This window comes from Rhinolophus ferrumequinum, chromosome 3 (genome assembly GCF_004115265.2).
Source record: "Rhinolophus ferrumequinum isolate MPI-CBG mRhiFer1 chromosome 3, mRhiFer1_v1.p, whole genome shotgun sequence".
NCBI lineage: Eukaryota > Metazoa > Chordata > Mammalia > Chiroptera > Rhinolophidae > Rhinolophus > Rhinolophus ferrumequinum.
In genome coordinates this window covers 94,886,389-94,912,411 of record NC_046286.1, presented here as the reverse complement: position 1 = coordinate 94,912,411, position 26,023 = coordinate 94,886,389, and the positions used below count along the sequence as shown (strand labels likewise).

Sequence of the window (26,023 nt, the reverse complement as noted above, 5' to 3'; positions counted from 1 at the left end):
TTTGCTCTCAAGTAAATACTCCAGAAATAAGCTCCATTCTGCCGAATCATACCATCTCAAAGGGAATACGTGATGTAATATTTTTTCCATGATGATATATATTTAGCAATATTTTTTCGGTCTTATTTCAAAATAAGAGTGGATAGAAATAAATATATTTCGTATAAGTATGTGTAAATGTGTATAAGATATTTATAAATATGTAAATATAATTAATATTTCATAAATATATTTTTTATATATATATTTATTTCTTTTCCTCTTCTCCCCTCTGTCCTCACTGGTACCTCCAAGACTCCCGAGTTTGGGGCGGCCGGACTGCTCAGGTGGTTAGAGCGCAGTGCTCATACACCAAGGTCGCCGGTTCGATTCCCACATGGGCCAGTGAGCTGCACCCTCCACAACTAGACTGAAAACTATGACTCGACTTGGAGCTGATGGGTCCTGGAAAAACGCACCGTTCCCCAATATTCCCCAATTTAAAAAAAAAAATAGTTTTCTCCGTAAATAATTGATTTTTTTAAAAAAAAGACTCTCAAGTTTATCACTCCCTTACTTTGCAGTTGTAATGTTGTGACCAGTTAAGGCTCATACAGCAGCCTGTATGTTGGGAATGGGGAAAACATTTACACAGAGGAACGCAAGAGTAAACGTTGTAATTGCCCAGAATGGAAAATGGCTAAGATTTAAAACACACATAACAACAACAAAACTAGAACAATCAGGATCAACATGCAGCTGAAGAGAATAATGTCGCTTTTGGTACCCAGGGGCACTTTGATCCAAAGCAAATAGAGCACAGAACGAGTAAGCAGCAGACAGGCAGTGGGATAAGAAAGAAATGGCTAGACTACTTCACTTATGTTCCATGTGGCCTGTTGACAGAGAAAGAATGTATCCAATTGGAAAAATGGGCAAATGTCCAGTGGCCTTGGGGTTGGCCAGGAGATAAAGGATGGCAGGGAAGGCATGGGTTGGGGGTCGGGTGGCTTCTGCTGAGTCTCCATGGCTCTGCCTCTCACCACACAGTCTGTCTAGCCTCCCATCTCCCAGAGGCCCTGCATCTGGCTGGATATACTGAGAAGCTGCCCAGGCTATAGAGCTGAATTAATCCAACTTGGATGATGCGTTTTCTACCAGTTTTCTCTTTTTCTTACCACCCGGGATGCTGGCTTCATTCACCAATAAGCCCATTCTTGTTCGAGGAGCAAACAGCTTGGATGGCCACCCCTGGGAAGATGACACTCATGCAGCAGTTGGCCTTCCTGCTCACGCGCATAGGGTTAGAACAGAATGTGCTAGAATCTCAGCCGTCCTGAGGCCCAATGCTGCACTCTGCCCTTTGCAACAGAGGTCGTCAGAGCCTTGGCACTCAGATCCCGTGTGTGGAGTTTCCTTGTGGGTTGCTGATCCCCCCATGTTCCCTGGCATGCATGTATGGATTCCTCTCTTCAGCAAGCTTTCAAGGAGAACTTACAGTGTGCGTGCACTGTATTATGTGGTAAAGCTTTCAAGTTTTATTTCCTCCTAAGTGTTAATGTTTAGAGAGCAGATATTGCCTGTGGAGAAAGAATTTTCTTAACACTGACTCTCAGGAGGCAGGCCATTTTCAGAACAAGCCTGTTTTTCTAGTCCTGTCTTGGCACCAATACAGCATATCATCTCATCCTCATCAGAAGATGCTTCCTAGCTGTGCAAATATACTTAGAAGTAAAAATACAGTCCAATGGAAATGCCAATAACTGACAACAACAGCCATCATCCCTCTGGGATTTCCTGGCAAAATGGGGTCCATGTTTCCTGCCTATTGCCCCTAAGGGACCGCTGGAGAGAAACCACAGAAATCCAAATTCCCGGAATGCTTCAGGTGCTCTGGGAAGAGCAAAACAGGGCTGCTGGTAATTGCCATATCCCAGGTGGTCTCTGCCACCCCGGATGGCTGCACCACTGTTCTCAGCAGCACAGAGCCACTGATCAGACACTGAGGGCCTTCAGAAACATTCTTGCCATAAGGCAGGCTTTTGCAACTCTCAAGGCTGTTCTAAATCCCAAAGATGAAAAAAACAAAAAAACAATCTCTATGTCGTTATCCAGTCTTGAAGTGTTGTTGGCAGATCTGAGCTTCTACATATTCTGATTTCTTGCAGCCAACATTGGGAGTTGTAGGAAGAGTCTGTGGAGAAATCTGGTGGTAGAAAAGAACAAGCAAGACCGTAGTCTTGGGGAGCAAGACCGTAGGGACACCCCCATGTATAAGAGATCTCAATTCAATCTTTCTCACTCTCTTGCTTTCACTGACTCTTGATTCCTCTCCCTTCCTTTCCTTCTCTCATTCTGCTTGAACACTCTTTCTTCTTCCGCTTTGCTCTCCACTCTACAGGAACCCCTCTCCACCCCCATCACTTTTCCAGGGAAAGGAGTTTTCCAGAAGTTAGAGGAATGCAGGAATGAACACTGCAGTGCATATATACACCTGGCCATGCCCAGGCGGAAGCACTAGCACAACCGGAGTGCTTGGCATCGCCTGGCATTGATCTCTGCTGGGGGCCACAGCTAATTGCTCCTAGGAAAGTGAGGATGGCTGAGGCCGGTGGCTTGAGGACAAATTCTTCAGCAAGGCCACATTGTTTCTTTTCCAAAAGGACCCTGGGAGAGTCCTTCAATCTATGGCAGCTTGACAACAAAAAAGGGAATGACTCAAAGGAAAAAGATAGTGAAGAAAACTCAAGTCCACAGTTATAAGTGGTCTGGGCCAGAAAACGGGGATAAAAGGAAACTTCTCTTTTTATCCTGTTCACCCAGTGATTAGTTGGCCGATCCGCCTTTCAGGTTTTCTGTTGAGAATTGCTTCCACAAACAAACAGCACATTTGCTCAGAAGGGCCTTCAAGATTGGCAGTTTGATGAGCACCATGTTTGTTTTGTGTTTTCCCTGACTGCTGTTCTTTTCAGGATGGTACTGTCCCTTCTGGGCTGTTTGAACACCCCCTGGTTACTACAGCCAGTTAGTGGGAGTGGCTGTGCTGGATAGCCTACAATGTGCAGGACAGTCCAAAACAATGAAGGATTTTTTTTTTTCTTGAATGTCCTACTGAACTAATTTGTACTACAAATAAAAATTCATGGTGAAACTTTCTGAAAAGCTTTTACAAGGCCGTACACAAAAGGTCCAGCATGCAAGTTGGTTATAGAGAGGGAAACTTAAATGGAATACATTTTCTCAAAATGATTAAACACTTTTTGACTTTATGCAGTCTGGCAATCGAATGTATTACATAAGCTTTCCCACTAGATGCTTAGTTGAAATTATTTCAGTGTAGTTGTACACGTCTCAGAAAGGCAACACAGTTGTTTGCAAATATATTCAAGAGATGTAACGCTCTTCTAAACAAAATTAGAATCAACTATTATAAAGTAGTAGACATCAATGAAATATTGTGTTATTACCTCCGACATGTTTTCAAATAATTTTGTAGCAGGATAAGAAATCCATTTTGTGAAAAGTACATATTAAAATTATTTTGGGGTTCTTTCTTGTCTTTGTCTTAACACTGACAGTGTCTCCAGAGGTTTGCCACACACTTCTTGGTCACCTCTTATAGGTATTACTGTTTCTTTTGCCAATCCATCTTCTCTTCTCCAATTCTCACCCAAAGGATATGACCTTTATAAGTTCCAGAGAATGAATATTTCCCTTGACTGTCATAGGCTATTAAGATAGGATATATGTCTCTATACACTTTGGCACTTCCTTATCCTATATCATAACAAAGGGAATTACTTTAAAAATACACATAATAAAGCCCAGCTCATTTACAAAATCATCTTATTTATTTATTGATATTTTTCTTTGACAGGCTGGTTTTTCCTGACAGGTCATTACTAAATCAGTCTAATTTATTTCTCTCTTCTTATATATAAATAGGTTTGGGTTAGTTTTTAGTTTTCTTATTCAAGTAATCCAGCTCTACCTCAGCTTTCTCATGTGCCTGTATTTAGTGTACAGTAAAGCTCCTGATCATCTTATATTCCAACATTCATTACAGATACATGTAAGCAGTTTACTACTTTATTATGTTTTCTACCTTAGTCAAGCTCTGGGCATCTGCATTGAAATACATATCACTTTATTTTAAATCAGTTTAATATCATTTCTCCTTTGTATGAAGTTATGAAATTATATTGATTTCAAAAAACTACATGTATAAACTATTATATTAGGTTGATGCGAAAGTAATTGCGGTTTAAAAGGTTAAAAGTAATTGCAAAAACCACAATTACTTTTGCACCAACCTAACATATTTATTTCATTTCAGGCTATTCAAAGGGATTTGCATGTTTTATTAGACTGGTATTATTTACTGGCAATTCTAAGATATCGTTCTCCAAGATTTGTGATTTTCAAATGTGGTTGTCTCTCAGAATCTCACATGGAGTTCCTCCCAAACCTGTATGGCCGGCAGCTAGGGGTGGAGCTCTGATACCTGTGTTTTCAAAAATCTCCCCATTGATGAATCTTATGGTCAGCTAGGATTAAGAATTACAGGATTACCATGGTTTCTTTATATCGTGGCCACTAAAATGTAAAATCTTGAAAACATGAACTGTATCCTCTTTCTGCGCAAAGTGTCTTATCATGATGCAAAACGACTTTGAGGACGTCTTCTGCATGCATGTCCACTCCGTGTGGTCCTCCCTGCTTGTTTCCTCGTTCTGGCTGGCTGGTTAGAATGGCAAGAACTCTTAATAAGACCTTGGAGGCCACACAGTGAAGATAGCAGAGCCCTCATCAGCCTGAGTCCCTGCGTGAGCCACATGGAAGAGGCTCTGACATTGTTGAGTAAACAGGAAATAAACCTCCAGGTGTTTGAGCCATTACACATTTTGCAACTTGTTTGTTATTGAAGTTGTCTCCCTTTAATGAAAGTGACAAGTATTTTGGTTAGATAAATGAATACATTTGTATAAGAATAAATGATTGAATAAATGAATACATTTGTATAAGAAGAGATAAAGTCACAGGGAGGTTTTGCATGCCTCCTTTTGTTGCCATTTTCCACATTTCTCAGGTCTTACGTTGCACAGTTTACTTAGAAGTTATCTCCCTCCCCAGATGCCAATATTTCACATTTTATTACAGAAACCATGACCTAGATTCTGGAGCCACTTCACCATCCCTATCTTAATACTGACACACTCCATAGCAACCAATATCTTAAAGAACCAAGGGGCATGCCACAGAATTCAGAATGTTCAGTTAGTCGTGATTCAAAGATGCAGCTCCCAACATTACGGAGGATTTCAAAGATATTGCTTTGTGCCATGCAGGAACTGACTTCTCATGTCATGAACTAAACAAAAAGAGTATTGCTGGTAGCAGTATTTGTCCACAGATAGGAAACTGCCATTTTCCTACGGATGCATGATTTTTCACCTGAAAGGTGAAGAACTTGTCCGTAACCCAATCCTTGAACCATGTTTACTATTCACTAGTATTTCTAAGATCACAAACGCATCCAATTCCTCTTCTAAGTGGTCTCAAAGTGAGACGAATCACAGTGAAGATAAGTGTTCTTGCCAGAATCCAACATGGCTACATGGTGGTCCTGTTCATGTGGCATTATTATATACCCACAAGTGCTGACACAGATGTGTATGAAATCATATGCTAATGATTCAGTAACATTTATCAATTTAGTATAACTTTTGGTGAAATCTACTAAATATTCTAGAATATAAATATTCGGTATGTCAATACATTCGAGCTGACTCAAAGGACAAATCTCTTAATGACGATTTCAGATCGTGAGACTGATGTACTGATTCAACTAACTGGAGAAGAAATCTTAAATGTGTACTTTAAAACAAAATTAAGTGGCAGCCATGTGTCTCACATTTACTTGTGAAATTGCATTTTTTTTTTTTAAGTTTATTGGGATACTATTCTGCCATAAGAAAAGATGAAATAGTGCCATTTACGACAACATGTATGGATCCTGAGATTATTATGCTAAGTCAAATAAGTCAGACAGAAAAAGTTGAGAAATTGCATTTTTAAATTTTTGTAATAAATAGTATCCTAGCCTTATTCTATCTTTTAGGATATAGCCATTATGAACCCACATTTTGCTTAGGAGACTTACTTTTGTTAGTTATATCTATAACATATTAAGAAACAGTGAAGGTTTTCATTTTCCTATTCCTTAAACAGTCAATTAGTAGGGTTCTGAGGTCAAGAAGAAGACATTTTGATGGAAAGTGTTCCACCCATATATTACAGAGGAGTTTGTTCACAAGGTTGCATGCAAAGCTCCTAGTCCTATTGAGCTGGCCTGTTCTTGGGAGGTCTTGATGGTTGCATTGTTTTCCCAGAAAAGGCCGGCCAAAACACCCTGGATGAATTCCTTTCCTGGGACCTCACCTTTTCTTACCCGTCATTTTAAGGACAACAGAGTAGGAGGCAGCTCTTCCACGTTGGGGCAGACTGTATTTTTCTGAGATGACCACAGCAAGACCTCCTCTCTGACATGCTTCTCTACAATGTGATCTTGGCACTCCTGCCATGGACTGAGCAATCCATGCCCCTCCCTTGAGTCTGGGTGGACCCATGGCTTGCTTGTAATAAAAAATAAAAATAACAGGCTGGAAGTGATGCTGCACGGCTTCTAAGGGACTGTCATACAAGGCCACACAGCTCAAAGGACAAATGGCTGCCTTGTCAGGTGGGGCACTTGCTTCTGGAGCCCCCGCCACCTTCTGAGAAGTACGAGTAGAGTGCACCAGGCTGTGTGGAAGCCCAGGTTCCATGGGGAAACCACAGATAAGCATCCCAGTTGACAGCGCCAGCCCATGTACCAGCCAACAGCTAGCATCAATTGCCAGCATGTGCGTAAAAACCACTCAAGATGACTCTACCCCACGACTATCAAATTACCCCTAATTGATGAGTCTCCCCATCTGAGGTCCCAGACACTGTGGAGAAGAAATAAGCCATTTCCTCTGTGCCCTCTCCCAATTCATGACCAACAGAATCCAAACCTTTGTTGTTGTTGTTTGTTTGTTTTAGCTGTTAATTTTGGGGGTAATTTATTACACAACAGCAGTGAGCAGAATACATCTGGGCATCTGCACCAGACACTTATGAAGAGAAATGATCCAGAACAGGCAGATTGGAGATTAGATTCCTGATCTGGCATACCATGAAATGAAGTAGCATGTAAATGCTCCCGGTTCCGTGTTATGTGCCCTCCTGCCTACAATGCCGTAGCCCAGCCCTTGACCTTCACCCTTGTTGATGTCATGTAAGGGCTTGAGCTTATCCTATCAGATACCACACGTAGTTGACAGTTTTCAAAGAGATTTTAGCCCTAACCACTGCCCAGCTGATCATCAAAACATGTGGATCTTCCCTGGACTGGCAACCCAAAATATCTGCACTCGGCTTTCTCACCGGAGGATAAAACACTGTGAATGTTCAGTTGCACAACGCTTATCAAGTCCTGGATTTGAGAAATAGACTTTGCAAAGATTTCCCTAAAGGAAAGTTTTTATGTTGAGCAAGTGGTGTATTTTATTTTATTTTTATTAAAAGCCTGTGAACCTTATAACGGAATGTGTTTTTCTCTTTACTTTGGCCAACCAAAGGACATTTAGAGCCAAATCTGTGGCCCACTCCTAGAAACTGCACAGATGTACTTCTGTGTGCTAGTTTGACTCTTGGATTTTTTATTTTATTCACATTATTTCCCTCTTTTTACAGATTTTGTCAAATATTGTTTTACTCATTATGCATCACATAAAATTTAATAAACCATTTCAAATCCTCTGTGGAATAGGCAATATATGAATTTAAAAAATGAGAAAGACATCCCTCCGTCCTCTGCCAAATCAATGAACAGTGTTAGTGTGAATATAAATGTGTACACATAATCATTAAACATGCATCTGATTTAACCCCAAATCCAGAGAAGATGATGTACTATCTAAGAATAGCTTACTGTCTAAATGCACATGTCCATATCATCCTGAATTGAACAGCACTGTTTAAATTCCCTGTGACGCTCAGCACTGGTCAGTAATGGTGAAGCTCACACCTTCTTTATTCTGATTTGCATGTTTACCTCCAGAACCACAAAGATTCAGATCTGTTCCCCCCATTTTCCTAGACATAGAATTGCAATGGCTGATAGTTATCTCTGATTATTTGGAAAAAACAGAAATTAGTGGCAAAAATCACTACTTCAGAGAGATAGGTGGGCGTGTATGAGGCACATATAATGTTTAGGTGTATCAGTTCCATCATTTCAAATGAATGCAGTGAAAGAAAGTTGTATTGAAAAAGTGTCACATGACTGTGACCGGTTTATCTCATTCTTCCTTAAAAGGAAATAGGTTTTATTATATTGGAAAAAGGAGATACAGAATGCCAGAATTACGGTTTTAGAAGGGATCTTAAGTTCATCTAATCTGGTGATTTCCAAACCATTTTGAGTACCCAAACCCTTTAAAACAAAAAAGTGACTCTCATGTGAAACCCTCATATATAAACTGTGTGACGTCATACTTTTCTGATTAAACAAGGAGAAATGGTGGGGTGGGGGCTGGACCCTGCTCACTCGGCCTTTCTCCCTCTGACCATGTTCCCCATCTTCTGGTGACCCGGAGGGTCCTTCTAGAACACAAGCTTTCAGCAGAAAAAGGTATAAAAACTACTGATATGAAGAGAATGAGAAGATAAGCCATAGACTGGGAGAAAATATTGCATAAAGACATATTTGATAAAGAACTGTTATGTAAAATATACAAAGAACTTTTAAAAGTCAACAATAAGAAAACAAACAACCTAATTTAAAAATGGGCATACCTGCATACACACCTCACTGAAGAAGAAATACACAGATGGCAAATAAGCACATGAAAAGATGCTGCACATCATGTCATTAAGGAATTGCAAATTAAAAGGCAATACGATACCACTACACACCTATTAGAATGGAAAAATCTGGAACACTGACAACGCCAAATACTGGTAAGGATATAGAGAAACAGGAATTCTCAATTATTGCTTGCAGGGATGAAAAATGTCATGGCCTTTTTGGAAGACAATTTGGCAGATTCTTACAAAATTAACCATACTCTTACCATACAATCCAACAATTATGCTCATTGGTATTTACCCAAAGGAGCTGAAAATTTTATGTCCACACAAAAACCTGCACATCAATGTTTATAGCACCATTATTCATAACTGCAAAAACTTGGAAGCAACCAAGATGTCCTAAAATAGGTGAATGGATAAATAAACTGGTACATTCAGATAATGGAATATTGTTCAATGCTAAAAAGAAATAAGCTATCAAACCATCAAAAGACATGGAAAAATCTTAAATGCACATTACTAAGCCTTTATACTGTAAGACTCCATCTACATCACATTCCAGAAAAGGCAAAACTACGAAGACATTAAAAAGCTCAGTGGTTTTCAAGGGTTAGGGAGAAGGCGGGATGCAATGGGCAGAGCACAGAGGTTTTGTAGGCCAGTGAAACTACTCTGTATGACACTATAAATACGGATACATGTCATTATACATTTGGCAAAACCCATAGAATGTCCAACACCAAGAGTGACCCATCATGTAAACTAGGGACTTTGAATGATAATAGTTTGTAAACGTGTGTTCATCAGTTGTAACAAATGTCCCACTCTGGTACAGGATTTTGATAGTGTGGGAGGCTGTGTGTGTGGGGCGGGGAGGAGAAGATACATGGGAACCTCTGTACCTTTCACTCAGCTTTGCTGTGAACCTAAAACTGCTCTACAAAAGTAGATTATTGATAAATAAAATTTAAAAATTTTAATGTATAAACAACACCCCTGCTGAAACACTCCAAGTCTTTGAATCATTGGTAAACAAGCTAAGAGAGGTTAAGGAACTGGGGCTAGTGGATGCTCGAGCTGGAAGGGGTTTCAGGCAGGGCAGCTAGGCTGGACTTGGCCGAGGTCACCCCGTCATCAGTAAATAAGTGGCAGAGCTAGAACTAGAACCCAAATATACCCCAGTCCCAGCCCCAATGCTCAGAAGCTACACAAAGAATTTCCTAACTTCAAGGTTTGTGAGGAACTAGAAATGACTGCCAATGGACTCGCCACCTGTTATATTTGCGAAAACTAATAATTTTCCTGGAATGAGTTAGCAGCCATCCAGCTTTTCAAAACAGGGTGCAAGATGGAGAAAGGGAGTGCTGGTGTGTACAACCATCGTCTAAATGTCTCTTTAATTAAGAACTTTCACCAAAATGTTAACAATGATTACTTTTGTGTGGTGAAATTGATGATTCCATGGGACATTATTTTTCTTGGTGGTTTTCTGTATTTTCCAAGTTCTCTGCCTTGGGCATATATGACTTTCATAATCTGGTGGAGGAAAATGCTATTAAAAATACAAAATCAAAGTCCCTCTCCTTCCTTTTATTTCACAAACTTTGTCAGTGCCTGGACTGATGAGACAACGGTAGCTGGCGAATGGATATTCCAAGGAATAAGGAACTTGCTGTGGGAATACTCGTTATTACTGTTTTCCTAATATTTCTATCGTCCTGAAGGCTGTTTACATTTCTGAAACTTTTCAAGGCTTGCCATTTTGGCAGGAAGCGGAGCTCACATATTTGTTACTAAACCTTCTGAGAATAATTTTCTTAGCTGGAAATACCTCTGATATGTCATCAACAACCTGAGCTACTTATCTAAGCACCAAAGAAAATCAATCTCAAAGACTGATAACACATTGGCCCCAAAGGACTTGCAAGTTTAAATGCAAAGAAACCACAACATTTGGTTTTACTAGAAGGTGCTAAGAGTTTGGCTTTCACTAAATGTGAAGTTCATGTTATTCTCATTCAAAGGGTACCATTCGCTATACGAAGAGAAAGGGCAGAGGCTTAGCCTGTCAAGGTGAAAATGGATTTACATTCTGGATTTAATTCATTACTCTTGTTGATGCTAATTTTAAAGGAGAAACAAAGTGTTCCTGCCAGTCCCCTCCTGGGGTTTCTGCTCAGCCATACTGTGAAGCCCACTTGCAAGAATTTGGAGATGACACTCAGTGCATGTGATCCTGGGGGTCTCAGTCAGATTAAACAGGGTGCTCTTTGCACCAGCAGCTCCTTGATCACTAGCGAAGTCATGGGCTGCAGGGGTAATGGAGTCACGTGGGAAGTTGCTTCCTCCTAGCTCACTATTGACTTGGAAAGGTCATGTCAATGATACAAAGCTCCAGAACCCAGAGCAAAGGAAATCACTGGAGGAGACAGGTTGTCCTTCCCTAGATGAGTTTTGAAAGGGAGGTGCATTTCTCGCCATTCAACATCTTGTCTCTTTGTAAATATCACCTTTTTAAAAAAATCAGTGGCAAAGAGCCCAAAGGCAGAAGGTAAGACATAAAATGCCAACCCTTTGTGCACCCTGACTGCTTGGAAAAAGAGCAGTTCACCAGCACAATGTCTGTACAAGTCATAAAATTTTAAATTAATAGAACAAGCCCCTATACAGATAATCAGACAAAATTCTCAGATGATAATTTGCTCCAAAAGAGGTGAGCTTGGGGTGTTTATAATGTGATGTTTATCACATTATAGAAGTAATGTGATAGAAATTCCTGACTGTGGGCCTTTCACAGCTGAAGGCAGTATCTGGGTGGGAGGGAGCTGTCAGCTTTCTCTGACTCACCAACACTTTGCTCCCACCTCCATCTACCACTTTGCATGGTAAGGTTGTGTTTATGTGAATGTAATTTGGTAAAGCTTTTTGGAGCAATAGGCAATATGCTCCAAAGAGCCTTAAAGATATGTATACTCTTTCATCCAGCAAATCCACTTCTAGAAACATATCCAAAGTAATAATCAAAAATGGACAAAACATATATACATGACATTATATCTTCACGAATGATTTTGTGGCAATTTAAAATCTTGTTTTTAAAGAAAGCGCATGTGTATACTCTTAATTAAAAGGCAAAAATATAAGTATGAATATATACACGCACAGTATGAAAAGAAAAATAATAGTACCTAGCACGAATTGAGTGTCAGTCTAAGTAGGCATTGTTCCGAGAGCTACCTTGTATTAACAGGTAGGCACTATTATATTCTCTGGTTCACGGACCAGGAAACAGAGCACTAAAGGTTTAAGCAACATGTCCAAAGTCATACAATTCAGAGAAGTAGCAGAAAGGGGATTTGAACTGGGAACTAGAGTTTCTGGCTCTTAACCCCTATACCGTTTGCAGTAAGATACGTCAAAACGTCCACATAGCTGGTTAACTTCAGGTTTTTCTTTATTTCCTTTGTAATATATATTTTACCCTTAAATGATGTAAATTAAACATCTTGTATTTTGTAATCACAACTTTCTTTTTAAAGAGAAGAGCTCTCTTTTTATATCTGTCTTTATCTTCAGACCATGAGGTCCCGGACATAGGCACGGCCTTCCCAAGGACTCCTACTGTTACCACTATTGTGATGACTACCGAGTCCCCTGGATGGAGCGGCCCTAGGCTCGAGGGAGCAGTCCAGACGCCCCACCTCGTGTGGACCACATGCAGGAACTACTACTCTCTCCATTCCATAGAGAAGGCCACGTAGGGCAACTCTGCATTTCCAGCACTTAACACAATGCCTGGAAAGTAGTAAATCCTCAACACATGGTACTTAAGCTAATACCAGCTTTTAAAGCCATGGGTATCCCTCAGTTTAGTGGGGTATTGCTGTCTTTTTTTATATGCCAGAAAATAAAGAAAACCTAAAAAGTAGATATAAAATGAAAACTCAGAAAATGGAGCTCAAGGGACCTCAACGTAGAAAAGTCACCATATGCCCTCCGGGGGAAAGTTGTAGGAAGCTGAAGCAGAAGCAGCACTCAAGGACACCATGGGAGGGCCAGGGGAAGATGGACGTTGGAGCAGGGAGTTTGTTTCTCTATCTTTCTTTCAACCCAACAGAAGTAATTGGACAGAGCGATGGGGCTGCGCTTGAAAGGTTAGGCCCAGAGGATGGTCTTCGAGCTAAAGGCAGGGATGTTTGGCTGGAACTCAAAACTTGATGATATTCCTCTTAAATGTTTCAGGAAACCATACACATTCTATTATGGCTTTTACTGTCTCAATGAGTATCTTGTGGAGAAAGAAAAACCCATCAAAAAAAGATATTTTATTTCACTTCTGAGCTAAAAAAAAATGGTGAGATTTTGTTGTTTTCCCATGGTTTTGGTTGGTTCAAGTGTCAACACACTTTTAGATTATAGTTCAGGATGCCAGGCACAAGGGCGGAGGAAGGGCGTCCAAGGCCTATCCAAATATAGGGCCTGAGTGTAGTTCTAGTCTTTTAATTAGAACAGGGAAATCTTGATACCAAAATCTTGGTAGGCTATTAGATTGCTAAATATTTTCCCTTATATTAAAAAAAGAAAAAACCAGACTGTAACAGTAATGGTGATGTTAGCTTATATTTTAAACGATCTTGTTATGCTGTAACAAACCTATTCAGTTAATAAGACTATTTAGAATTATTATTTCCATTTGAGAAAGCCAGTGAAGAGAGGTCTGGTGGCTGGATGAGACCCTCACTGTTAGTTTGATGGGGAAGTCAGAACATTCCCTCTTGCCTTCCTTCTGAGTCCAGCTAAGTCCTACCCATCCTGAAGACTCAGCTAAAGCAGTCCTCATATAAAGACCCTATTGTGGTGTCTCTGAGACACTCAGTGCTTACCTTTATCACAGCCCTTATCTCATGGCATTGAAGCAACTAGTTCATTATCTGTGCCCCCTGCCCCACCCAGTGTGTGACAGAAAAAGATCTTGCACATGTGTGTGCCTCCAGTGCCGGGCACAGTTCTGAGCATGAGCAGGATCCCTCAGAGTCTGCTGAATGCTTAGTTTTATAATATACTAGAGAACTATTTAACTTAGCTGAAATTTCATCATCTACACTAGTAGTTTCCAAACTAGATTTCCCATGCTCTGGAGATTTAAAGAACGATTCTTAAAGGTCCTACAGTTGCCTCTTAGAATTTTAATTTTTTGTGCTTTTGTCTCGATGATATTCTAAAAATATCAATAAGATATTAATATCAGAATGTCCTGCATCGGTTAAATCAATGGTTCTCAACCCTGGTGAGATTTGAATCTTTATGGGAGCCTTAAACAAATGCTGACATTCAGGCCCTGCTCTAAACCAATGCCATCAGAATCTCTAGAGGAGTTTTTTCAAAGACCCCCCCCCCCAGATGAGTGAAATGTGTGGAATACTGAGACACACTCGTCTAGATAATCCATATAACCTTTTCTAAGTGACATATGTCTCACCCATTCTTATGATTGCTTTCAAATCTAACAGTTACAGTTTAAGTATCTCAGATAAGTAAATACGGCACAGAAGCAAATGAAATACATAAATGATGTGCTCTAGCCAAAACCAGAGAGTGCTACAGCATGCTATATGCAAACAAAGGTTTGGGGTTTGTTCTGAATGCAGGCAAGTGGTAGGAAACCTGAGCCTGGTAGACCAGCAGACTAGGTGTGAGCCCCAAGCATTGTGCTGACAGCAACTCAATTTCTGCCACAATATTATTATCAGTTTGTATTTTGGTTTGTATTTGGTGAATTTGTTTTGGTTTTGTATTTCTATTAGAGCTACACACATGGAGTTTATACTTCATTGTCCCTTTAAATAATAAACATGGTTATTAATATTTAAGCAAAATTATAATACAAAGAACATTGTAAGTCAGCACTGGGGGAGTCTGTGGCATTTGTTTTTAAAACATGGGTCCATATATTATTCAAATTTAAGAATACCTATTTGCATAATTTCTAGACCTCAGAGAAAGCCAGTCAACATGGTCATTGACTCGAGGACCTAGGAGTGCTTCCCCCTTCGTCCATGCTCTTGAGAACACAAAATGATAAGCAGCTGCTCTTGACCCTGAGTTTCTCAACAAGAATGGAAAACTGCTTCTAATATCCAGAAGTTGCAAGGATTTCTACTTCCCCAACAGCGGCTGCCTTTGCGCCTCCCAGGAATTCACATGACTTCCCATCTTCCCTAGGCTATTGGCACTTGGTTTATTCCCCTAGTTCCCTGCAAGAGGTCTGTGCAATGCAGGATCCCATGCCCCAGTCTGGGGCCTGGACTATTCCATTTACCAGCAGGACACCTCTGTTCTGAAAATGCAATTTTTTAAACCCAAATGGGAAGAGTGAAATCTCACCTCAGAATTGCCAGAAGAAATTTATCACCTGCTAAGAAAATCATAGGAATTTCTTTCACAGAGATAAAAGCCAGGGTTTTTGTGTTCCGAGAGCATAGATAAAGCAAAATAACAGTTATGTGCATCTATTACGTGACAGGAACTATGTGGTCATTCTTTCAATATGTCGTCATTCACAAAAATTCTGTGAGTTAGGTATCATATCTCTATTTCACAGGAGTCTCATGTAAAAGGGCATCCCCACCCCATCCCCACCCCAAGTAAGTGGCAGAGTTGCCTCTCCTGAATGCCAGGCCTCTCTGATGACAAAGCCCATGCCACACCAAGTGTTTAGGAAATGAACAGATCCCAGGAGGCTTATCTCAGGTCACACCAGAAGTTGGTAGCAGGGAAAAGCTCCTAGAGTTGAGTGACTGCCTCCAGAATCCAGTCAGCCAAAGAGAAGGAGACAATGAACCACTTAATAACCAGGAAGTGCCATTTATCTCAAAATAATGACAATCAGCAGGCTCCCTGGAGAGGAAACTTGGCATCACAAACAGCTCAAGAGACAATATAATTAAATCTTCTCCACTGTGACAACGACAGGCGTAGCTGACAATGTACCTATCTGCAATTTCCAAGGCTTATTCCTGTCAGAAACCTTCAACTGTTGAGGTTTAATAATCCTCCATGTTCATAGTCAATATGTTTTTATAATGTCCTTTCATCTAAATATGGGAACTCTGAATCATTGTCTTATTTCTAAACTTAAAAATGTAAATGCTATAAATAATTGTCTAATAATTAATGGAGAGAGTGCCAGGAACTCAGCTCTGGACAGAGGAAATATTCTTTGTGATGAGAGCTGGTCATAATTAATCATGAAATTAATGCTTGTGTGGCCTCTGCTGAACACATATAAAACAAACGGATGTCATCAGCTTCGGCATTGCATGTTTCCGTCAAGGCACCAATACGACGAGAAACACCACATAAACATAGCGGAACTAGATGACAGACAACAGCTGGCACTGTGTTTATGTTTATGTTCAGTGTATAAGCTCCTGTTCGCCATTCCGTACCCCCATTCCTGTACATGAACACCAGGGTACACACTTTAGAGATGTTGCCCTGATTCTCTCTGAATCCTGTTTTCCTTTAACTTTACCTTACTTTTCCTTTACTTTAGGAGTTAAAGAGCCCCCTATGGTTTGGGGCTCTTTAACTCCTCTTTATGACTCCATCAATTGACAGAAAAATGTTGTCCAAAGGTCAGTTTGGGATGAACAGGTAATCAAGGCTACAACATTTCTAGAGAATAAGACATTTCAGGAGCAACAAAAGGGCCTGCTGAAGGAAATGCAGGGGTCCAGAGGGCACAGAGAAGACTTCAGGTGATTGGAGTTGTTTGTGAGTCAGGAGAGGAAAGAGGATGTACTATTAGCAGAGAACAGAGATGCTGAGTCAGGGGTCTGCAGGCTCTCCGGGAGCCGGCTGGATAAAGGCGCCAGGGAGTGAAGTGTGTAAGGCTCCTCAGAATTACTGGGGAATAGAAAGAATGGTGGTCAGAAAGGAGTTCAGAGAAGAAGTAGAAATAAGTATTAAATGGAATTTGAAGGCCAAACCGCACATTTTTTCTAGAGATTGTAGATTTCTACGTATTAAGCTTTGACTTGTGAATTTTTCTGAGTCTTGAAAAACATTCACGAAAGGGGTAGTGTTCTTCTGGATGGGAGTGGATTCTCAGAGGTTTATGAGGATCACATATGGGGTGGGAGCAACGGGGCAATGAGAAGCAGTGAAATGATGGAGGAGCAACCGATGATTGGCAGAGGCTCAGCTTTCATTGAGGTCAGTCAATGTCAAGGTTCAAATAACCGTCAATTATTATCCATGAGACAAATCTTGCTCTAAAATTTCTCTCAGTATAAATAAATGCACAAGAACAAAGACTCAGGGGAACAGCTACAGTCTCTATTGTTATTATTACACTGGAGGCCCCCATCTTTTTTAAGCCTAGCAGGAGGCCTTTAAACTAAAAGCACTTAATTATATTGAAAAAAGGTATGAACTGACTCCATTTAAGCCAGAGAGTCTCACGAATAACGATGAGAACTACATTCCATGAGCTGCATTAGGCATTATATATACAATTTCCCCTTTAGCTCACAATAACCCAAGGAGATGGGCATTACTTTTTTCCCATTTAATAGTTTGACATTATCTAGATCTAGAGTATACTGAAAAGGATGATATTTTATAACAGTAGGAATCGTGTGGAGAAAATGAGGATTTTCCAGGTACTCCTGGTAATATCCTGCAAATAAGCTTCCATTAAATGACTGAATGGTATAAGATTTGTTGAGAGTTCACAGGCCAAAAGCTGTGAAGAATACAAAAAAAACACACATTAATGATTTATAGGGAAATTAGGACATGCATAAAGAAACAACCTAGGTTAAAGTAAAAAACTGAAGAAAACAAAACCAAAAAAAAACACGTGTCATTCATTTTTGTGTATTTGGCATAAGGTGCATAGTGGGAATTCAATACATGATGAATTATTGGATAAGTGAATAAAATTATTGAATGCATGAATGAAATCAGGCAACTAACTGATCAAATGCTAGATAGTATGGTATTGACTCTAGGAACTAAAATTGTCTAGAGACGGGAAGCTCATTATGGCCTTGGGCAGTCAGTAGCAAGATTCCTGAATGAGAAGAGATTTGAGATGAAGCTGGAAGAATTAGATATGTCGGATTATAAAGAAGAACGGAAGTCACGTTGGGCAGAAGGAATAGTGTACACAGGCGCAGAGCCCCCTTCCGGGTCCCCTTTCAGCTCCAGCTCCCTCCACAACTTCCTCTCCCACTGCTGCTCCCTCACAGCCTTTGGCATTGAGCTCATCTGCTCTGTTCTCATTTGCCCTGCTCTTGAGCTCTGTCCAGCTAGTTCTCAGAATGCCTTGAAGCTGGCATTGATTTTGCCAAGGCATTTTTGGATTAACCAGGAACGCCTCTGTCCTTTGGTGGGGAGTGGAAAAACAAACAGAGTTTGTCCTATGGATGATTCCAGGCTTTTGCAAGCAGTCATAAACTATTCTACATGAGGCAGAAATCATGTCGAATATCTCCCACTCCCAGACAGCTGTGAAGAGGGCTTCCCATGGAAATTTTGGCATTTGGGAGACCCTCTCAAGACTTCCAGAAAGACATTCCGAGCAGATCCTCACAACAAACTTTCAGTCCCCGTTGTTCCTCTGCTCCAAAGTTAAGGCCAATGTAAACACATCCTTCTCAGACTTTGGTGAGGAGGTTCAACAGAACAACCCAAGTTTCTTTCATTCGCTGAGGTCTTGTTTCCTGGGGATCAAAAATGCATCTTCTAGCTCAGGTTTCCTGGATTATTTACAGCTTGGCTTCTGTCAGAGATCCAGGAATTAGAGTCACTTTGTAATGTGTCTCATGAGAGGTGATGATGGTAACCCTCATATGACTACCTTTTTTTTTTTCACTCTGGAAAAGGCTCTTGTCCCATACCATTCTGTTTCAGAGTCCCGTCCTCTTGGATCTGTTTTTCAGGAATAATATGAGATACTAAGGGCTGTGCTCAGCAGCAGATCTGTTTTTTCCAAAACGCAGCTCACTTTGGGAGTGGAAAAGTGATTTCAGTTTTTACAGGTTGAGAGACAGCTTCTCTCTTGGGACTGCTCGCGAGCCAGCAGCACCGTTCTTGATAGAAAAGACAAGCTGCCACCCTGACATCTCATGAAAAAGACAACTGGAAACTCCGTCGGTATACAGCGCCTTGTATTTCAAAAACAGGGTTCCAACCCTTCAAGTACAAGGAAGCTCACAGCAGGTCCTGAGAACGAGGAGAAAGGACAAGGACAGAGTAGGAAAGTTTAGCCAGTGCGAGGAGGAGTCAAGCGGAGCTCCAAATCCTGCAGTGGGAAATACTGTTTTGAGATTCTGGTGCCAGTCTTTAATAAAAGACTTTTTTGTGAGAGCTGAAAGTTGTTTTTTTTGTTTGTTTGTTTTGTTTTTAACTTTGGGATTTTAAAAACCTGGGTCTCTGAATCCAACATGTTGATGGTGAAAGTGTGGCTTTTTTTTTTTTTTACATAATATTAAAAACAAAAACACCCAGTCATAGGAACATAATGCAAGAAAAGGCTGTATGGATCAGAAGGAAATATCATTGGTTACTAAGATCAAAGCATCTACTTCTGTTGACTATGCACCTCCCGGCTAATTTCATTTCCTGTCTGGGGTATTATTTCCTGATAAATGTGGGGGGAAAGTCCCAACAGTTGATAGGCCTGCTTTCCCTGGAGTTAACAGATTGCTCACATGAAAACTGTCAACATGTACCAGCCTTCTACCAAAGAAGGAGCAGGTTCAGGACGTGGCACTGTGCAGCCGAGTGACACTGCTCCCAGAACTCTCTTCCAATAAAGAGCCATTAAGGAGTCTGGACCCTTTAAGGACACATGACTAAAATGAAAATCACAATGCATGTGAGTAGAACCAGAAACTTGAATGGAGTGGTAATCACTTCCTCAGTGCAGATCACATTATTTTTCATGTAACTTCATTCCGTACTTCAGTCCTTCTCTAGTATAATAGCACAGATTTCCATTTATCTGTTGATAAGTGAGAATGATTACTATGACGACCATCAAGTGATATAGGTTACTAGCACTAGTGGGAAAGAGAAGCGGAAAAATGTCAGGGACGGTGGGAAGGGACTGGCATTCATCAGGAAGAGACAAAACATCTGAAAAGAGAGAGAAGTGCCAATTCTCTACACACGTGATCAATACAAATTATTGTTCAACTACTGGGGGTTTGAGACCGTATGTAATCGTATAAGAAACGAAATCTAAATCAGGCCTAGGGCTTCAAAATAACTCTGATTTCTATGTGAGAATGAGGTCTGAGGCACGAAGTGGGGCTGGAGATGGGGGTAAATGTCCAAGTTAAGGGTGTCTACAGTGCTGCTGACCCAACTGTTAAGCTTCAGGTTCCACAGACTGGAATTCTAGTCCTTACATCTAAACATGGAGGAGGCTGAGAGGAGGCAGGGTGCTAACTCAGGCTGAGCCATGGTTTCCATCTGGGTGAGCTGGAGTAACTCTTTATACAACAGCCAACCTCACTCACTCAAAAAAAAAAAAAAAAAAAAACACCCAAAAAACAGAAACAGATGCCGCTCTCAGCTAAGCTCTCTCAAATGAATAAATAAAAGTGGACAGTTGAATTAGACACCATCAACCAAATGGAAACGGCTCTTTCAGCTGGACCATTTTACCACATTCCAGCTTCCTTAGATTTAGGACCAGGTTTTTCTATCTCTGAGCCAATTATATTTTTCAGCTAATCAGTTTTGACCAGAAACATAGTCTGTCCCAAATAAGCCTCTTTCTTTATGATCTGGAGCTTGGAATTGGTTACAATTTCTTAACAGGATCACTTGGTCTACTTGTTAACTATCAACAGACATACACCTAGATACATGTACTACCTTAATAAAAACATCCCCAGTATCTGAAAGGATGCAAATATTTTGACAAAAAGGACATTTGATTCAATGTCTAATTTTTGTTTTCCGTTCCTCATACTTGACTAGTGCCTTCCCACCTCCGTAAGTCATCTGCAAGGAAGATAGGTTATGTTAAGTGTCTGCCAGTTGTTTCTTTCGATTTATGATTATGTGTTTGTAGTAGGCAGCTTGTATCTGATTGAAAATAAAAACAAGTATTTCTTCCAGTAACCCAGCATTAAATTCTCCCATGTTATGAACCCACCAGAATTAAGCAAAATGATGGATTTGAGGCACACAAACTCTTCTCCCTGGAGATTCATCATACGGAACCGAGATGACGTAGCCAGCAACATGTCAAAGATCTCCACCATGCCCTCTACACATTTCCCCTGGTTCCTGTGAAGATACAAAGAAAAAGTATTAAAGGACAGAGAAGCTTCCAAAAGACATGATAAGGTTCACATTCATAAAAACTGGATCCAAATCTATAAGAAAATAAATTGTACCCCATTCTGTTTATAGAGCGTGAACATTTGTTTGAATGGCACAAAGCAAGGCAAAAACAGATTTTCCACTAATAAAACATTTCACTTCAAATTCTTAGGAGAGATGTATTGTTTAATCCCCAAATCTGCCATGTCAGAGCTCTTCAACCTAAGAGTAATCAAAAATGATAAAGATTCAGGTAAACGACTTTTTTCCAATGAATATTTATTGATCTGCTACTATATTCTAGACATTGTGGTAGTTATGGAACTGAAAACAGAGCCTCTACTTTCAATACACTCATGGCCTTGAAATGATACAATCCAGTCTCATAGACTTGTTTAAAATGCTTTTGAAGTAGAGGAGAAACTGAAAACTTTGGGCTCTAGCTGGGGGGAACCATTGATGTTGCCGAGGATGACAGGTAAGGATATGCATAGCAGGTGGCATTTGAGCTGACACTTTTTTAAAAATGTAGGATTTCATTGAGCAGAGATGAGAAAGTGTCATTAGAAGAGGGTCCTAAATGTGGAAAGGAAGAGCAATGTGAAAAACTATGGACAGTGTGCTAGAAGGAGACAGATTAATCTGGGAAAGAAGGAAAAGGTCAGGTGATGAAGAAGGTCCTCCATCATTATAAGAAGTTTAGGCCTCTCTCCTGTACAACAAAACCTTGGCATCAAGGATTTAACATTCACAACATGACACATAATTCATAACATGTAATATTTTTAAAAGAAAGAACTGTGTTAGTATCTTTTGCATAGAGTTGTTGCAGAAATTAAACGAGATGATACATGTGAAAGGAACTCATTCATCTTTTTGTTCACAAGCTGAATTTGGGGCATGGTGTGTTTGAGGTGGACAGGAAGAAGTTAAAATATTGTAGGCATATGCAAACATCTATTTGTGAAATAAATACAAATTTAAAATGTGAACACTAAACATATTATCCTTGTTTTGTTTTTAATTAAGATCCCTTAGAGTTCTTCATAAGCCGTTTTTAACAACTGCATAGTTTTTCACCAAACAAAATGCTGTGATTTCTTTAACCACTTTTTTGTTGATTGACATTTACTTTGATTTCAAGTATTTTGCTGTTGTTACAAACAGCTCATGCAATTATTATCCTTATGTTTTTGTCCTTGGACACATGTATCGATAGCTATAGAATAGATTCCTAGAAATAGAATCACTATGGCAGATGATTTACATATTGTTAATTTTGATAAATAGTTCAACTATTGTTTCCAAAGAGCCTGTACCAATAATCTGTTCACAGGAGAATATGTTGGTATAAGCTCCTTCATTGAGAGGTCTACTCTTGACCATTGGCCATATTTTTCTGTTAGGTATTAGTCCACATTGATTCTTAAGAGCTCTTTATATATTATAGTAATTAGCCTTTTTCCCTACTTGCTTTCAATGATTTTAATAATGAGCATTATGTTTTTCTTTTGGTCTTGTTTCTGGTATTTTTTTCTGCAAAATAGTTCATTATTACATAATTAAATTTATCAAACTTTTCATTTATGGCTTTAGAATATTATATCTTTCTTGAAAAGGTCATTCTCCATCTAATAACATATAAAAACTATCTTAAGTTTCCTTCTACTATACTTCCATGCCTTTATGTTTAAATCTTTGTTCTTCTGGGATTTATTTTTATAACAACTTTATTGAGATATAATTACACATCACATAATTTACCCATTTAAAGTATACAATTCAATGGGTTATAGTATATTCACAGAGTTGTACAACCATCATTTGGGATTTACTTTGGTGTAAGATGTGAACAGGGATTTAGCTTAGTATTTTTCCCAGGCAGCTCAGTTTTCCTAACACCTTTATGGGATAAACCAACTTTTACACACTGACTTGAAATATGCTAGGTACTTTTGGTAAGTTCATTTACTTCTTAGAACTGCCTTCTAAGTATTATTTGCCCATTTTCCAAATGAGAGAATTCGGACTCAAAACTGTTACGTCAACCTACACCAAAAGAAAGAATTCCAACAATAAGATTTTCTTTGTCTCCCTTTCTTGCTGCACTTTAATGTATTCAAAAAGATTTACTGAGGAGTGCGGGACGTCTGGCTCGTGAGTATGAGACTCTGCAACCAGCCAGATGAAAGAGCAAGTAAAAAATGGGTGACATTGAGAAAGGCAAGAAGATTTTGTGTAGCAGTGTGCCCAGTGCCATACTATGGTAAAGGGAGGCAAGCACAAAACTGAGCCAAATCTCCATGGTCTGTTTGGGTGAAAGACAAATCAGACCCCTGGATTTTCTTACACAGGTGCCAAAAAGAACAAAAGCATCACCTGGGGAGAGGAGACACTGATGAAGTATTCGGAGAATCCCAAGAAGTACATCCCTGGAACAAAAATGATCTTTGCTGGCATTAAGAAGACCAGAAAGGGCAGACTTGGCAGCGTATTCCAAAAAGGCTACTAAGGAGTAATAATTGGCCAATGCCTTATTTATTACAAAACAGAAATGTCTCACGACATTTTTTATGTGTACCATGTTTAAATTGATCTCATAACCCAGAACTCAGATCATGAATGGCTGCTATTACATTTCTTTTGGGCAGTCCTGATTTAAATAAGATTGGCTTGTGGTTAAATGAATATGATCAGCTTTTTGAACTTTGATGGTAATTTCGGTTCAGCAAATGTTATCACTGTTTTCCTCCTTCCAAAGGTATGATTGGAGGTGATTAGTCATGTTCAACAACTTTTCACAGAGATGGTAAGTGTCCTCTCAAAACCTGTAGGAGATTGTTTTTATATTTAGATTTACATAACTGGTTATATTAATATGTTAAATACTGAGGGAATCCCTTTATAGTGTTATAAAATAGCCAGACATAATTGTGTTTCAAGTTGTGTTCATTAGCCTGTTAAAAGGCAAGGGCTGAAGGTAAGGTGACTGTGTCCACTTGATCTTTTTGGTTCTACTATGCCAATTTAATTAAAATTCCCTTTATCTAAACTGTTGCCTTGTACTTAATGAAAGGTATTTTAGTTTGGTTTATGTATAATACAAATACAAAATATTTGTATTATACTTCTCACATTTTATAGGTGATCTATAAGTTCAGATGCTTTTAAAATTCAGCATGAAAGACAGTAGCAAACTTTGCTTGTGAATTGTTTACTAAGTCAGACTAACTTATAAGTTAGGATTATCTTTCAAACAGCTATTCAAAAACAACTGTAGAACTGTATACATATAATTGGTAATGGTGCTTTGGCCAACTCACTAGAAGGATTAAAGTAGAGAAGAGACTATCAGCACAAAATTGTAAATTATTTGATCATAAGGCTTAAGACAGACGACAAAATCACACACACACACACACACACACACAAAATTTACGGAGGGCTCATTATGTACCAGGCTTTGTGCTAAACATTAGGGTAAAGAGAAGAAGACTATGGTCCTTGTTCTAAAGAGATTCAGAACAGAGGCAGACAAGGAGAAAGACAGGTGCAATGTAAGGAGATACATTCCCCAGAAAAAGCATAGAAAGTCTCTTACAGATAATGTCAGTCTCCCCAGATTTAACCCACATCAGTATTGAAGCAACTGTCTTAGTATTCTCAGAGAAAGGTAAATAAGCTTTTATATAAAGTGCTTAGAATGCTGTGTGGTGCACAGTAGTGCTATATTTCACTGTTAGCGATAGCTATATTGATAAACAGATTCATAGATGTCATGGGAGAGATCAGCCTTTTACTTGAAATATCCAGGAAACAACTGCCACAATATATTTTGCTTTGACATGGAAATCTGGGTGCATGAAAGCTCTACATAGGCAGAAGAGAAACTTTAACAACGATATTACCCAAAAGGGGTAATATTACCAAAGGGTGAGTTGACCTTAACGAGGAAGTGCATACTAGAATTGAATTTTTCTTGTCCTGTGGTTGAATTTTTTTTTTAAGTAGCACATTTTCTTTCTCGTGAAAAAACAAACAAAGATAGGGGGAAATGTTTGGAGAATAAAGCTTTAAAAATAACAACTCATAGCCAAAATAGAGAAATGTTCCTTTCTCAGTATAAAGTCTCTGTTTACTTAACAGACTGCACACCAGCAGGGGAGGAAATCTCAGTGTGGGAGGGAGCCTGCGTTCACCTGCTGTGAGCAAAAGTTCAGTTCAGAAACAGAAAGTGGAGTCTTAACAGTTCTCCATTCTTCTGGTCCCTTTTCAACAGTCTCCCACATTTTCTCATGAGAAGCTTGTTCTTAACTCTTCCAGCAAGAGTGTATTTTTCTCAGCCTCTTCTCCCTGGGTATCCTGTTATTTCTCGCCAGCAATCATTACCTGTCAACAGTATAGTGTTTGCTCTTCAGTACATACCAGGAGCCATAGACGGCGTCTGATTGCATCCCAACAAGTCTCAATTCAGTTCTCACTGTGTGTGTGTGTGTGTGTGTGTGTGTGTGTGCGCACATTCCTTTAGAGGAGGTAGAGGGAGCATATATTAAGTACAAATCTTTGAGACATTATAAGAAGACCCTGGGACTTACTTCCACACAGACAAAAGTCCTTCCTGTTTGCCACTGTGAATCTCAACTTTGAGGGTTCCTGAGGAATATTTACTCCACTGAAGCTACACTTTTCTAAGTAGTGCTGTAAAAGTCTACAAGAACTTTATGCGGATGTGTCCATAAGAATGAATTCTATCCTTTCAATGGGAAAATCTCACTTGGTCTAAACACTTCAGCCCCCC

At 39.6% G+C, this 26,023-nt stretch overlaps 1 protein-coding gene and 1 pseudogene across 4 annotated transcripts in view; one reads left to right on the top strand and one right to left on the bottom strand.

The window, feature by feature from the left end:
- Nucleotides 1-26,023, bottom strand: part of ESR1 (estrogen receptor 1) — a 358,432-nt gene that overhangs the window by 5,695 nt on the left and 326,714 nt on the right. For all 4 annotated transcript variants that reach the window (XM_033103075.1, XM_033103072.1, XM_033103074.1 and 1 more), the window contains one exon: nucleotides 21,056-21,189. In XM_033103075.1, coding sequence (XP_032958966.1) covers nucleotides 21,056-21,189 — 134 coding nt within the window. The remainder of the gene's footprint in view (nucleotides 1-21,055; nucleotides 21,190-26,023) is intronic.
- Nucleotides 23,430-23,744, top strand: LOC117020529 (cytochrome c-like; annotated as a pseudogene).